Genomic DNA, 16,532 nt, shown 5'->3' with positions numbered 1-16,532 from the left:
AGGCACTTGGACTACTTTTTTTATTATTGGAACTTCTCTGTTGGGATGCCCTAACTCTAATGCTTCATTAGTATCCTTCGAATATACCTCCCTCCGAACCATGCACTGTTGAGCGACAGTTGGCTTTCCCCTTTGATTTAATTTAAAAGCCTCGCTATTTCCTTTTTAAAAGTTAGCGCCAGCAGCCTGGTTCCACCCTGGTTAAGGAGAAGTCCAACCCTTTGGAAAAGATTCCCCCTTCCTCAAAGGGTTCCCCAGTTCCTTACAAAACTGAATGTCTGTTCCTTGCACCATCGTCTCATCCACACATTGAGACTCCGGAGCTCTGCCTGCCTCTGGGGACCTGCGCGTGGAACAGGGAGCATTTCAGAGAATGCTACCCTGGAGGTGCTGGATTTCAGCTTCCTACCTAAGGCCTGGATTCATCATTCCTCGCAGAATGATGAATCCTGTGAAAACGGGGGGTGGGCCTGTGAAAGCCCGCAGCCTTCGCACCACGGCGGTGCGCCGGCTGCCGGCTTTCGCACCGAATAGCACCACCGTGAAAGGTGGTGCTATTCGGTGCGCTACTGCCGACGAATATGTTACTAACAGCCCCAACTCCTCCCCTCCCCCTAATTTGCATGATATCGCATGCGAAAAGGCCCTTTTCGCAAGCGATAAGCCTTTGATACATGACCCCTTAAGAGCCTAAATTTGGCTTCTATAACCTCCTTCCCCCATTTTCTTATGTTGTTGGTGCCCATATGTACCATGACAGCCAGCTCCTCCCCAGCACTGTCTAAAATCCTATCTAGGTTACGCATGAGGTCTGCCACCTTCATACCAGGTAGGCATGTTACCAGGTGATCCTCATGCCCACCAGCTACCCAGCTGTCTACATTCCTAATAATTGAATCACCAACCCTTCCCTCCTGGGCAGTAGCCTTGGGAGACACATCCTCGGTGTGAGAGAACAATACATCACCTGGAGAGCAGGTCTTTGCTATAGGATCATTTCCTGATGCACCAGGTTGATGCTCTCCAATCAGGAGACCTTCCTCCTCCAAGGCAGCACCAGGGTTTCCAGACTGGAGTTGGGACTTGGCTACTATGTCCCTGAAGTCTTATCTATATACCTCTCTGTCTGCCTCAGATCCTGCAGCTCTTCCACTCTAGCCTTCAGAGATCGTACTTGTTCTCTGAGAGACAGGAGCTCTTTGCACTGGGTGCACACATACAACGTCTTACCAGTGGGTAAAAAAATCATACATGTGACACTCGATGCAAAAGAATAGGAGGCACCCCTCTTGCTGCTGGACTGCTGCTTTCATCTTAAATTTGTTCAATTCCTAGTTAGGTTTAGGCTGCTATGGGAGTAGGAATGCATACAATTAGGGTCTTTTAAATGTATTAGTGTATTCACTATTTATCTGGTAGTGACCTACAAGGGAATGATTAAACTCTTGATAAGGCCTGGAGCAATCCTGTGTTTAAGTTAAAAGGCTGATTAATTTTTTTTCTTAGTGTTAAACTGTCACCTGCCTGTAAATTAAAGGATGAGCTAGAGGTGGGTGAGAGGGGTGGGAAGGAGGGATAACACAAACTCCTGGTTATTTTGCCTGCTTTCTGACTAGCTTTTTAATACAGACACACGAACATACTAAAGAATATACCCCAATAGTTTACTTCTCCCTATTACCCCCAAATGCTACCCAACTTTATCTTTAAACTATATTTGTTAAACTCTAATGTTACTCTCCTAATATAAACCATTTTGATGGCAAAACCGAATATACAGTACAGAAAGCATGTTAAAATAAAAATAAATAAATAAGTTCTAAAATTTCCCCAAGCAATACTTACTGATTCTTTCAGCCACCAGCAAGGTGATGCTCTCCTCTCGGTGCTCCTACTGGATTGTGTTGGCAGTATTTACATGGACCCTATGACATATTCAATGGGTTTGCTCCAGTGAGATTCCTGGAAAACTAGTTATCAGCCCTTAGCCCACTCTCATCCATAGGCAACAGAATGGCTTACTATCGCTTTAGTCTATATGTCACTCTAGTGAGCCCAGGCAGTTGAGTTGGGTGTGGTTGATCGTCTTCATTGAGCCCTGCTCTCTCCAAAATACAATCTGAAAACTTGTATGCAAGCTCCTGCATGCTCTTTCACTGTGGCTTCAGTAACAAAGCCAGAGAGACCCATCAAAGAAACCCAAGGACTTCGATGGCTTGTCTGGCTAGACACCAGGCTCTCTTACTGACTGCCATTCCAACATCGTAACTCAAGATATAATTTAGTTTTCCAGTAGACAGCATTTAGAAAGGCCAGACCTGTCCCAGTAAAACAAGAACAGCTGGTACTCTTATTCATAGTCGCCACATATGGGGGGGGGGGGGGTGTGTCATAAAATAAAGGCCCACATAAAAAGATGGAGTCAAAATAAAACCCAGCAGAAGACTGAAAATGTTTGCTTTATTAAACGTAAAACTCTCCTCTCTAGCAGCATAATCTCAAACACTGAGGTGTTCACTTTCATGATTTTTATAGTAATAAAACCATTAGAACTAACTAACAGCTAAAACTGATTTAGAGATGCATATGTAATAATATTGTGTCTTCAATAAAAACATTTAAATTAAAAAAAAAAAAGATTTAGAGATATTTGATACATTCATAGATCCAGGCCTGGATTGCTGCGCAGGCTCACTAAGTCTGTGCCTAGGGCAGCACAATTCTAGGCTGGTTCGTGAGGCCAAATAGCCATCCCCGCTCTGTATCCAGCAGTCTGCAGGACCTGAAGTCTCGCTGCCTCCCATTGCTCCTGTTGGCTGCTGCGGGGGCTGAAGCTATGCTGCAACTGCAGAGCCATGAAGATGCTGATGCCACCAGCGATGCCACTGGGAGCCACCATGGAGGCTCAAGCAGGGAAAGAGCATAGGTAAAGCAGGAGGGATAGGGCAGCGGTGGCCTGGAGTGGAGATTGGAGATCCAGTGCAATGACAATGGAGGTCTATCCTCTGGAGGTCTAGAAAAGTAGTTGTGGTGGAAAAGAGTCACCAAAGTGACAGAAACTGGAGGTCTGGGGGCAGAGAGTACCAGAGATCAGGGTAGGCGTGGGTGAGAGGGGTCAGTAAGGATGTCACTGGATATTGGGAGGGGAGCACTACACCAACAGCGCCCTAGGGGTGGCAGATAGGGATGTGCATTCGTCCTGTTTCGGCCACCCCGAAAAACAAAGGAAATTTCCCCGAAATTTGGTTTTTCGGAGTTAGCGCACATTAATCCGAAATTCGGGGCAGCTGAAAAAAGAAAAGGCCCGAACTGCGGGAAACCGAAATTTCCAGCAGCGGGCCGATAACAAAGGCCGAACCGAAAGGTTCAGCCGAAGCACATTTCTAGTGGCAGACAGCAAAATCCATAATGCATAGGTCCTGTGATTCCGATAAGCTTCTAAGTGAAGCTCAAATAGAGAAAAGGCAGAAATCACTGTGACCATAAGTAAGATAAGCAAAGTGAAACAGTAATGTGATGACATGTTGGATTTACAGGATTATTTGTCTCTTGTGCATTTTATTTTTCCTTTTACATGTAGGGCTGGCTTTCAGGACCCTTTCTATTTGGATCTCCATTATTGTTTTGTGGGTATAGATTTGTGCTATTGCTATTGGGTGGGAATTTTGTGTTTGACAAAATGTTTTCACTGATGTTATTTCAGTTTCCTTTTTCAACTGCTCACGGGAGATCTTAATTAGAAATGCAATTTAAAAATAGAAACAGTAAAAGTATAGCTGCTCAGGCCTCTTTTGGACAAGAGCTTTTCTATCTCTTGGGAGTTTTGGCAAAACTCCGCAAATCTGCCAAATCCCTCTTGCCCTGCTCCTTCTCTCCTCCATTCCCCATCCCTTCCTCTTCAATTTCCCATGCTTTCTCCCTTCTCCCCTCTCTCGCTTTGGTGTTAGTATCCACATTAATATTAATCAAACTCACTGAACACAGACTTTCAGAGGAGGGGCTGCCCCCCTCTCATCTCTGGCTGTGTTTGGTAGGCTTGGGCTTCCCGCTTCCCTTCCTGGAGCATCTTTGCTTCTGCCCCCTCCCTCTCCTGCCCTATGGTGGTGGTGAGATGCTGCCTCCTGCTTCCGCACAGGGGATGATCTTATTCTCTTTGGTTTTGTCTGCTGCCAGAAGACTCATCTGTTCACCGATCTGGTCCCATCCCAAGTCCCCTGGAAGTAAATGCAGCAGAGAGCAGTGCTTGCAGTGACACTAAGGAAACAGGAACATCTGTGGCAAATGTAGCGAATCAAGATAAGGACAAATGAACCCTTCTACGACATCTAGGCCACACTACTGTAAATTACTTATTAAAACTGTCAGGTTTGCCAGAACAAAAATAAGAAAATGTTCTTGGTGTTAGAGTGGGCTCTGATTGTTCAGTGCCCTGCTGCTACTTGACAGGTTCAGCAGGATAGTGCAGTTTAGCTTAAAGGTTAGGTAACACCAGAATTTAAATCCCACAGCCATTCTTCAAGATGTGACCTTGAGCAAACCAATTGGCCTCCAAGTGTTCATATCCAGTTGCAAGCCCTTTGAACCAGGTAACTGTTTATGTGTGTGATGTATCCAGCATAGGTGCACCACACAGAGGATACTCTACAAATTACAATTATTCTAAAAGTTAATGCTAAAGGAAATGCATAAGACTCCCTACTGGCACCACTAGGAAAAGCTCAGCAGCTCGCTCTGTTGCAGATTGTAGGAACCAAAGAGTTAAAATGTTAGTAATTCCAAACTGTACCCAGATGTCAGGACACAGTACTTGTGTATGCGGCAGTAAAAGGGCTGATGTACTGAGAGGAGATTATCCAAATGCATGCCGCCAATGTAACGCTGGCATGACAATATAAACCCCATGCAGCAGCCTGTACTGCAGCTGTTTGAAAAGTAACCATTTTTGAAATTTTACTTATTGCATTTGCAGTTCAAAAGACCTGAGTTCAGATTTTTGTTTTCCTTTAGTCAGCCTCTCCTAATAGCTAGCACTGTAAGTTGGCATGGTTTCCTATTGTATTATCATTGGTGTAACTACTGGAAAAGGTTTATATTCTGCATTCATCCTAACATGCGGAGGACAGAAAGTCCCCTGAGGACAGCACCACCTGCTCTGTATACCAAGAACAAATGGAAATATGTACTTATCAAGATGGATTTTCTACTGCAAAAGAGCAGACTTGGAGCTTTCCATACAGTTCAGTAACAGGTCCACAAGTTTGCTTAAAATAAAAGTAAAGAAACCCATGGGCTGCCAAGGGACCTGCTCAAATTCTTGATCTTCGATGTTTTTGCTTGCACCATAAGCTCCTCTTTGATCTTTTACTAAGAACCAGAAATGTTCATCCATAGTTAGAATACAAGAATTGCCATACTGGGTCAGACCGAGGGTCCATCAAGCCCAGTATCCTGTTTTCAACAGTGGCCAATCCAGGTAGGAAATACCTGGCAAGATCCCAAAGAGTAAATAGATCTCATGCTACCATTGTGCTATTCCCTAAGCCTCCTTGGTTAATAACAGTTTATGGACTTCTCCTCCAGGAACTTTTCCAAACCTTTTTTAAACCCAGCCTTAACTACATCCTCTGGCAATGAATTCCAAAGCTTAATTTTGCGTTGAGTGAAAAAGAATTTTCTAGATCTAGAACTAGTGTTAGCACAGAAAGGTTTGTAATCTACCATATTTATTAGACTATAAGGCACATTGCACTATAGGTTGGACCGAGGTTTTTTCAAGAAAAACATGGAAAAAAGATATCAGTGAATATGGGCCAATCAGGAGCCACTTCTCTGGGTGCGTATTATTGCCTCGGCCGTCATCTCTCTACCCCTTTCTCTCCTTCTGTCTCTACAGTGCCCATCTCCCTCTCTCTCCTCACAGTCATCTTTCTCCCTGTATTTTCCTCTCTCTGCATTCTCCTCTCCCGCCTATAATCATCCCTTCCTTCCACACCCTTTCCCCTCTATCTCCCTTCCTGCTCATTTCCCCATCTTTTGGCAGCTGGCAGGATGGACTCCACTTCTGCCCCAGGCCTTCTCCTCACTCTGGTGACTGGTAGAATGGCTTCCACCAGCTGTACAGGGACATACATAACTTTGCTCCCAATATAGCAAGGAGTTTTTTGCACAAAACATGTGCACACAACCCAGAGTAAAAAATGTGCACATGGCATCAAGCTCCACCCTGCAAAGTCCATGTTAATCACGGCATTAGCTGTTATTCCCCAATGCAGAGAGATATCTAGGCTTGCCTTTTATTTTCTTAGCACTGGAAATTTAACTACTGGTCAAAGGTGGAGTTTCTGAGACTAGTGTTAGTCTGTGGGGTTGAACTTGGAGTTCATGGTACCAGAATCCTGTACTCAAAATATATGCACATGAAACATGATTTATGTGGTTTTGTGCACACAACCTATAAGCACAATTTTTATGCTCTTAACTTATCTTTTATGCCCCCAATTTTTAGGAGCATCATCTGTGTTCCTATCTCATGGTTTATGTATAGAGCGATCAGAAGCATAAAAGTTTTGCTCCTAACTCATGCATTGTGCTCCTAACATAGGTGCATACAAATTCTACTTCTACCTTAGGAGCACACCTGTTACGGCTATGGCTGCTGTGCAACCGCCTCACCACCAGAGGTCCCTCAAGAGCATGCTCTCCTGGCTGGCCCAATCCGTCCTAGTCATCTGCTCTATGTCCTGGACTTCCTTTATAACCCTGCCTACCCAATTCTCCAGTGCTTCGACATCGAGCTCGTTTGGGCTCCCTGCTCTAGCCTCCTTGCTGTGCTGCCTTCGGGCCTCTGCCTTCGGGCTTTTGTGTTTTATGTTCAGTGTTAGTACTGTCTGGTTAGTCTGTCTAGTCATTGTCAGTCTTGCTTCCCCGGGTTCCCTCAGTCCAGTCACTCATACCTACAGTCAGTATCACCCTTACCTGCACGCTATCCTGAGTCCATCCTTACCAGCACCCAGTTCCAGTATCCTGATCACCTTTACCTGCACTCACTTTCACACATACCTCCATGCTGCTCCTGTGTATCAAGCTCACTCTTACCTTCACGCACCTTGTATCAGAGATTCCCTCAGCCTGCATCAGACTCCCTCCAGCCAGCTCCCAGTACATCCGACACCTTCCAGCTAGCATCCGGCTCCACAAGTTCCAGCCAGCACCAGCCTCCTTGCCAGCCAGTACTCAGCTCCACAGGTTCCAGCCATCACCCAGTTCTATACACTCTTGCCTGCACCACATTCCTTCCCAGCCATTATCAGAGGCTGTCCTGTTTCTCTCCACCTGGAGTCACTCCTGCAGGTGGTGTTCACTACACCTGACGATTGCCCAATCGTAACAATACCTCCTATGCTCCTAACTCACGTTTTGTGCCTACAACTTTCAGGAGCATAAAAGATGTGACCTATGCACTTACCAGAAGAATCTTTTTTCATGTCTTCCCAATCCTGATCTGTCAGATTTTTAGGAGACTCAATGCATTCAGATTTATCTCATGCATGTCCACTGCGGATACCCTGAAAACCTGACACTGGGGTTCACCAGGACAGCCCTGCTCTGCAGTGTTTCTTTTCTTTCCCCTTTCCCTCATACCCACATCGAGAGGTTGCCTTGGGAGGTGGAAGGCTTGAACATGGTATCTGCTGTTTGCTGTCACCTTGTCACAGTGTTTCTGGCACCATCCACTAACATTAAAGAGCTGCGGGGCAGTGGCTGGACAGCTCCCTCTGTGCTGGACCTTCCTCTCTTTCCTAGCATGTTACTCACCAATAAACTGTCTCTGATCGCCAGTGCCTTCCTGCTGCTGTGTTATGCTGGCCCAAGTGGGTCAACAACATGAACTGTGGGCCTGACGTAATAAGGCAGGTGCAAAAAAATGCGTGCCGTACTTCAACGCAAACTTTATTAACGCACTCACTAAAGGAAAAAAAAAGTTAACACCTGATGCAGTGAGGTGATGGTATGCAAATGCATCTTGAGTTTAAAAAAGTGCAGAAACCTAAAACTCTGTGCAAAAAAAAGTAGTGTGCATACACAAACCTTGATTTAGGATCACAAAACTTGTTTTTAGAAGTGTAACTAAGGTTTGTGCGCATTGTAGGCAGAAAACACAATTTATGCACATAAAACTTGTACTCCTAATGGGATAATTAAAAAAAAAGATTTACATACATAAAACTGGGTTTTCCACATGTAAAGGCACTTTACCCGAGTAAGTGGGCTTTTGAAAATTGATACAATATAGGGCCATTATGCAGATGCTGATTTCGAAACACTGGTCAGGGTCGGCCTTGGGACATTAATATCTTGTGAGATTAGTGTGCATAATTTTATTTGCATTTATAGAAAAAGGGCACAATTTTTGATTGCATTCAACCAAAAAAGAAAAAACAAACCTAGACCTATGAGTGTACCAATGGCATACAACACAGATTTAAGTCATGCTGTCATAGTGTGCAAAATGAGGTCAGACATATCCCATTTGAGAGTCACTGGTTTCAGCAAGACACCGAGTGAATTTTTGGGACATTGCTACAAAATAGAAGTCATACCAACAGCACAGTCTATAACAACCTGCTTACTCTAACTCATAAAGGTCCATAGACCTCCAGAGCCAGAAGAACGCTACTAAACTTCAGTCTGTGCTTTCAAAACCCCAGCACCATAAGTCAATGCCAGCCCTGCTGAAATATCTCACTAAGCTCGATTCAAGGCTAGGAAAACAGCACACCCATCAAACTTCCAGAAGAAGTTTGTGATAGTCTAGAATCCTTTGACCTAAACTAACGCCTCAAGGCACCGGATTTCACAACTCATAGGAGTGCATCATGCAGACCTGTCACTGCTATGCTACCCAACTGCTCTTTAAATCCAAATAAATATTTCTTAACCTATACATTTCTAAACTTCAAAGAACTGCTTCACAATTGACCTTTCATTCGTTTATGGCAGTGGTCAAACACCACTTTACTGTGCTGCACAATTTCCAATAATTGGTTTAAAAAAAAATTGTGCACCAGCATCTGCATCAGTGCCTTGCCGTCTATAAGGATAAGAGCCTTGTCCTTTCAATGCACCATTATTTGCCTGAAAATGCTGGCAAGCCTGGCGAGTTATACTCTACCTCAAAACTCCACAGATGTGCCAGGTTTGAAGACAAGGGAGGACCTTAAGTCTACTGCGATGAGCTACTTATAAAAGCATTTACAGGACATAAAGTAAAACAAAACAAGCTGCCGCAGCTACAGAGCCCCCGCCCCCACCCCCTTGCTGAGCAATGGCTATAAGCATTTGTAGCTCAAACTCCTGGATTAGACATGAGTTGCGCCTTACAACGCACATCCCACTCTATGTAGATGTAAAGCCAAATGCAAGGACTAATGATGACAACCTGATGCCTCTGTACACATGTGGAGTACACGTTCAGCTGAGCTCTGTATCGTGTACATTCTGGAAAACTGGAAGAGATCATAACCAGCCTTCCAGTTTATGAAGGTTTTCTTTATGTTTTACCAAATGTTTTTTTTCTGCACTTTTCTGTATTTTCCACATGGAAATCTTACTACTTAAATGCCATGAATCAAATCCTAAAGTTCTATTATATTTATTATATTTTGGTTCTCTAGGTGGCAGATTTATATATATAAGGAACAACTCACATACTATATCTAAAAATAAGAAAGTCTTGCTTTAAAAACTTTTACAAAATGTGTTTACACTTCTTAATTTGTTTTCCAGAGCTGGATCTTTGCACGGACATTCAAACCCTCACCATGGCTCTGCCCAAAACATTCTCGGTGGCTCCAGTGATATGTGGAGCACGCCGTGCCTGCAAACACCGAGGGATACTTCAAATTCTCCAGCCCTCCTTCTACAGAGGAGGAGTCTGCCCAAGCAAACAGGCTCTCCCTCAAGTGCTTCCTTCAGCCAGATGGGACCCTGCAGTACTTCAGCAAGAGGTACCTGACACTGTTGCACTTCCTCAGAACAACACCCCCCATCCCATCCCATCCCAGAAACTGCATCCTCCACCACCACACCTAAGGGCACGGAGAAAGTATATCCAGCCCTGCCAATTCCAACTACTAGAAACACCCAGCATTAAAAAAATCAGGAACAAATTTGTCTACTAAGAGTCTAAATTAGTGTCATGTCTCACAAAAAAAACAAAAAAAGAGACTCCTCTCAGGAGGGATCTTTGACTTACTGTCAGGAATCAAAAGTAGTTAAAAAAAAAACCTAACTAATTAGTTGAGTAGAGATGGTACTTTTATAATAATGCTGCTGACTGGTACAAGCCATCAGGGCTAGCAAGCTCCCTTTCTCGGATCTCCTGAGCTAGATGCCTTAGTAGCCCTGAAGCATGCGTCTTCAAATATTGGTTAGCCTTACTAAGATATTATATCTACTTAACTACTCCAGTTTTTTTTCCAACTAAGCTTTTTGTAACGGGCTAAACATGGTCTTCCCTTTCTGTATCTAGCAAACAAAGACTCCAGTCAGGATACGAGGGGTTCACAATATAAGGAGTGACTCCTGCATTCAGGATCTGACAGGATTTCACAATTTCTGAAACAATAATTAATGGAATCTCATATCCTGCTAGCTCCCAGCGCCAGCTGCAATCTTCCTATTATGTAAGGCATGATAAGAGTAAAAACAGTTGGTGGTCCAAAGCCTTTATGTTTAAAACGTGTCAATCTCACAAGAGATTAAGACTCATTATAAGAGATTCAGCTTCTCCTTTGGGCCTACTGAACTATTATTAATCAGGCATCATAGAATCCACATATAGAGCAGCAATACATGTTGAATGAGCAACAGCACTAAGGGGGTACTTTTGTATTATGTAACAGTGACACCAATTTTAAAAGCAGGCTTTCACGCAGAAGTCCACTATGAAAATTATCCCGGCAAAACTAGGCACACAATTACACCTGCTAAAATGTACACAGAAATGTTTCAGGAAGAAAGAAGGGAAATGGGGGGCGGAATAGGATAGAAACATTAGAATAAATTACAGGAAGATGACATTTTTAGCAGGAAAGGAATTTCAAGGACAAGGGACAATAGATGCTTGGCATAACCTAGCAAGAGAGAAGCTGGAAATCAGTATTGTGAAAGAATGTAAGCAATCGTGGTGGGACAGATTATAGAAGTAGGCAGGTTGCAATCAACTCACCCGTCACTCCCTCTAGAGCAGAGCTAAGGGGACAAGTCCCAGCTCCGTGCTTTCCATCATGCTGAGCCACCTGCCTGAACTAAACCTCTGAGTCGCTGCGTCAACCTTCCTCTCTGGCCACATTCAGATCCAGTCTAAAAACACACCTTTTTGAGGCTATTTTTAAATCCCAACTACTTCTCCAATATAAATCAGCTTCCCATAGACTCTTGTTTCTTTCTGAATGCTTTTCTTGACTAGACTGAAAGCTCCATGTTGCAGGGATTGTCTCTTCTGCATAGTGTGCTTCTGTAAAGCACTGCATATGTCTAGAGCCCTTTCGAAATGATAGTGTCACTAGTACTAGAAACAGGGACAGGTGATAGAGAAAAGAAGGGGACAGAGAAAGGAAGCATGGTCTAGTGACACCACAGGCCATAGGATATCTGGATGTGAACCAGCAGATTACAAAATCCCTAGAAATCAACTGAGTCGATGCCTGTAGTTTGGCAAAGCCTTGCTAGTTTTATTACTATTGCAAAGATTGTTGGTACGACATGGGGGGAGAGGCTGGGTGTCATTTTAAAGAAGGGCCATAGCAGATGTGTCCTACATCCACAGTAATAATACTTGCATTTTACCATACCTTGCAATGTCAGTAAAGAAAACATATCCTAGACAAAACTCTCCTACAAAGTGAGAAAACTTAAGATATAGTACATCCCTGCTAAGAAGTCAGATATTAAATCACCATTTATACTCAATTGTAGGGATAACAGGTGCATGGAACTACAGAATCCTGGCACAAAATAGCCTGCTCCATTAACTTCCTGGCACTGAAGTTTGGATTTCTCAACAAAGAAGCCTTCTACAAGAATAGATGTGCCAAACCCAATGATGCCAAAGTATTTTAATAAGCATTTTTTTTCATTTAGTTTCAAAGTCTAGATTCATTATAATTCTCCAGGAAATGTTTCCAGTGAAGAACAAGTGCATACGTCTTAAAAGCATTCACCATCCAAATGACAATGCTAAAATCTTGACAGGTCTTACCTTCACCTGATGATCCAGAAAGGTCTATGATTACAAACACTCTCCCCTCCGGCTCCAAGTCGATCTGCAATGGAGAGGAAAAGGCACAATTTAAGATAGTTTCACTAATTTACCTCACAGATGAAACAGTCTGCATTGAGTTCTGAATTTACTGAGCCCTGTGAAAAATGACAAAAATCTGCCTGAAAACTAGTCCACACTTAAAACCTGGCCCTAAACACGGGCGGGATTCCACATCGTGCATACGTTTAGCCATGTTAGGAGGAGGAGGTGCTCCTGATGGCATGTTCCAACGGGTGGTGGAGGGAAACGCAACCATGTGCCTAGTTCTGCACTTTCAAATTTACATTAGGATATTCCCCAGGCAACGAGTAACCACTTGACAAAGCAGGAGTAAATGTCATTGGATACCTCGTCCCTGCTGCAGTTTTCAAGGTGAAAGCAAACATGTGCGCTCACTATGAAAATGGTTGCAAAGCCTGTGGGTATCAAGTACCCCTGGGCATTGTAATAAATGGCAAACAGTTTGAAAAATGCCCGCCCCCCCCCCCCCACACCGCAAGAGTGCAAATGGCCAGAATCCAAGCATGGAAACTAGGGTAGTAGTTTTTATGCTTCTTTGCTGCTTTTCGGAGACGAGAGATCAATGTGTCTCAAGAATGTAAGATAAAAACAAAGTCTCCAGCCTGATTGCCCATCCATTTCATAAGTTTAATTTGTAACCAAATTTAGAAATGCAAAACGCATTGCCTACAGATATATCTAGGAAAACGTCAGTGTACAAATCCATGGCCAATGGCAATCAATCGATGATTGTATGTTGCCTAATTAGGGATGCAAAATTGTTTCAAAGCCCTCCTGCTTAAATTGGAGCTGTGGGAAAACCACATTTGGCCATCTCTATTTTACTCAAAGCCCAAACAAAGCAGCAATCCATGTGGGAAGTGCTGCTGGTTTGGGAAGGAGTTGATGTAAAAGGAAGAAGCCTAATTATCTACTAGGAAAGAATACAATACTGGAACTATGTATTCCTTTAAAGAAAGAAAGCTTACATTCAACTAGGACTACAGCAAAAAATAAACTTGGTCACTGGAATTTTTGTCTTACTAAAATGGGAACTGTGGTACAGCAAATGAACCCTCCCCATTATGTGGCTCTTTTATTCTAGAGTTTTCCAGTAGCACTGAAATCAAGAGAGAATACAAAGAGTTAATTTTTCTGGGTTTCTCTCCCATTCTGTGCCTGTGGTAAAATCCTTTGATAATTCAGGCCTGGGAGTTACAAAGGACTAGAGTACTTTAATATCTGGCTATGGTCATATTATACCTGCACTACTCTCTCTTCACTGGTTACTAAATACACTGGCCATCCCAATCCACCACTTAATATCAAGTCACCGTAGACCTTTTCTGTGTGTTAAAAATTCACACCCCCTGGGTTCAAAAAGGGTTTGGATAAGTTCTTGGAGGAGAAGTCCATTAACGGCTATTAATCAAGTTTACTTAAGGGCGGATTTTAAGAGCCTTGCTCGCCGGTGCGCCTATGTTCAATAGGCGCACCGGCGCGCGCAGAGCCCCGGGACTCACGTAAGTCCCGGGGTTTTTCGAGGGGGCGTGTCGGGGGCATCGGGGGTGGGGCCGATCGGCGCGGCGTTTTCAGGGCGGGGCGCGGCGTTTCGGGGGCGGGCCTGGAGGCATGGTTTCGGGTCAGGGCGGTCCGGGGGCGTGGCCGCGCCCTCCGGAACCGCCCCCAGGTCCCGTCTTGGCGCGCTAGAGGCCCACTGGCGCGCGGGGATTTACTTCTCCCTCCGGGAGGCGTAAATCCCCCGACAAAGGTAAGGGGGGGTCTAGATAGGGCCGGGGGGGTGGGTTAGGTATGGGAAGGGAGGGGAAGGTGAGGGGAGGGCGAAAGCAAGTTCCCTCCGAGGCCGCTCCGATTTCGGAGCGGCCTCGGAGGGAACGGCGGCAGGCTGCGCGGCTTGGCGCGTGCCGGCTACACAAAATCGGCAGCCTTGCACGCACCGATCCAGGATTTGCCAAGATCACTGAGGATTTTTGGCATCCTTGATCAAGGGGTGTGCATACATTTATGCCTGTTTGAAGATTTAATGTGACGTCCAGAGCTGGGCTTATTTTTGATACCCCAAGGAGCAATCTCTGTTTTGTTCTGTCGTTCGACTAGCACATAAGTTCAATATTTTGTCATTAATTATTCCTTTTCATAAATGTCTTTCAGAATTACAGACAGTGAGGTTAACTTAAACTACACAAGGCAGCTGCATAATTAGAATTTACTGGAATTGCAAGGCCTTCCCATGCAGATTTTGATTACCCTTGCGCAGTGTTGTGTGCAGAAATCTGACCCGAGCAACAGAGAGAATCTGTTATGCAAACAAAGGAGGCGAACGGATGGAGCAGAGCCAAGCCAAACCATAGAGCGCCCGCTCTCCTGTGCGTGCGATTTAGTATCGGCCCGCATGCAAATGAGGGCCCGCAGTAAAAAGAGGCGCTAGGGACACTAGCGCGTCCCTAGTGCCTCTTTTTTGACAGGAGCGGCGGCTGTCAGCGAGTTTGACAGCCGACGCTCAATTTTGCCGGCGTCGGTTCTCAAACCCGCTGACAGCCACAGGTTCGGAAACCGGACGCCGGCAAAATTGAGCAACCGGTTTTCAACCCGCGAGCCGCAAGCCGAATTTTTAATTTTTAATTATTTTTAACTTTTGGGACCTCCAACTTAATATCGCTATTACCCCTTAATATCGCTATTACCCCTTACTGAATAAGGGGTAAAGCTAGCACGTCGAAAATGCACGTTGAAACGCGGGTTAACAATGCGTTCCGTCGGAGCGCACTGTACTGTATCGGCCTGTAAGTGATTGCCAATAAAGACCTCACTGCATCTATCATTGTCTATCATTACCGTGCCATTAATCAAGCAAAGTGATGCCTCGATTGCCTCCCACCTGCAGACCAAAGGTCTTCAGTCATCCAAAACTCAGTGGAGGCCATTAATCTATGATAGGCTGATTATTTCAATTTTTATTTTATTTTCTATGATATGGCTGACTGGATTCTTGACTGGAATGCTGAAGTCAAAAATACACTTAAAACAGAACTTTTGTGTGTATATGTGGGGGGGGGGGGGGGGGGGGCAGAGAAATGCAGTGTCTGAGCTGCCACTTTCCCAAACAGCTCAGTTTAAATGTTGCTGACATCAGTCCACTGATCCAGGAGCCCATAATCAATAACTAGAAAACGTATTTTAAACATTTAGAGATGGAAAGTAATATCAGTTTTGTATCAGTGATCACTGCCTGACAATCAGCCGCAAGCCGGTCTGTTTGCTTATGCTCGTATTCCTTTATAATATATACATCATTTATGCAAATATACCTATGCTTTGCTCACAAATGCAATCAGCATCTGGTTTAAATAACTGGCATCTTGAACCTGCATTCTATTTATATAATTATATAACCAGAATCTCTCCTTGTCAAGAACCCCTCATAACACTGCTAACTCTATCACATAATCATGCAATATACGGAAATAAGGATTAACAGAAACAAAAAAATATGCTGCATATAACGTCATACCTTTTTATTCGTCTAACTTAATATATTTCTTGCCTGGCTTTTGGGAGTTAATACTCCCTACCTCAGGTCGAAAGAGAATGAGTAAAAGTTGACATCTCCGGAAACGCTAACAGGCCGAAGCTGTAAGGCGCACGGGAAAACGGGCAATCAGTACTGAGCACCCACTTTCCCAATGCGCGCTCAGCCACCTCTCCTAGGAGCGCGATCCTGCATTTAAATGAGGGGGTCGCGCTAAAAAGAAGGCGCTAGGGACAATAGCGCGCCCCTAGCACCTCCTTAGCAGCGGAAACCCAGGAGAGGTGGCTGTCAGAGGGTTCAGCTCAATTTTACAAGCGTCAATTTTCTGAACCCGCTGACAGCCATGGGTTAGGAAAATGGCGTCACCGGCACTTAAAATTTTTTTTTTTTTTAACCTTTTGGTTCCTCTGACTTAATAATGCTAAGATATTAAGTTGGAGGATGTACAGAAAAGGAGCATTTACTGCTTTTCTGTACACTTTATCGGGCCACTCAGAAATTAAGGGCAGGCGTTAATTTCATGAACGTGCATTTGCATGTAATGAGCGCTATTAGTGTTGGGGGGGGGGGGTAGTGGACCCGTGTTGAAAACGCGCGCCCAACTGCAGGTGAAACAGTGCGCTCAGCTGAGTGCACTTTACAGTATCGGTAAAAGGC

The 16,532-nt window shown here is 44.4% G+C and overlaps 1 protein-coding gene across 1 annotated transcript in view; it reads right to left on the bottom strand.

The window, feature by feature from the left end:
- The window catches only part of PRKCE (protein kinase C epsilon), a 1,012,677-nt gene that overhangs the window by 654,231 nt on the left and 341,914 nt on the right, over positions 1-16,532 (bottom strand). Inside the window, 1 exon segment of the mRNA XM_029593349.1 lies at positions 12,263-12,326. Coding sequence (XP_029449209.1) covers positions 12,263-12,326 — 64 coding nt within the window.

Source organism: Rhinatrema bivittatum, chromosome 3 (genome assembly GCF_901001135.1).
Source record: "Rhinatrema bivittatum chromosome 3, aRhiBiv1.1, whole genome shotgun sequence".
Lineage (NCBI taxonomy): Eukaryota > Metazoa > Chordata > Amphibia > Gymnophiona > Rhinatrematidae > Rhinatrema > Rhinatrema bivittatum.
The sequence above is the reverse complement of the archived record's forward strand: the minus strand, read 5'-3'. Positions and strand labels throughout refer to the sequence as shown.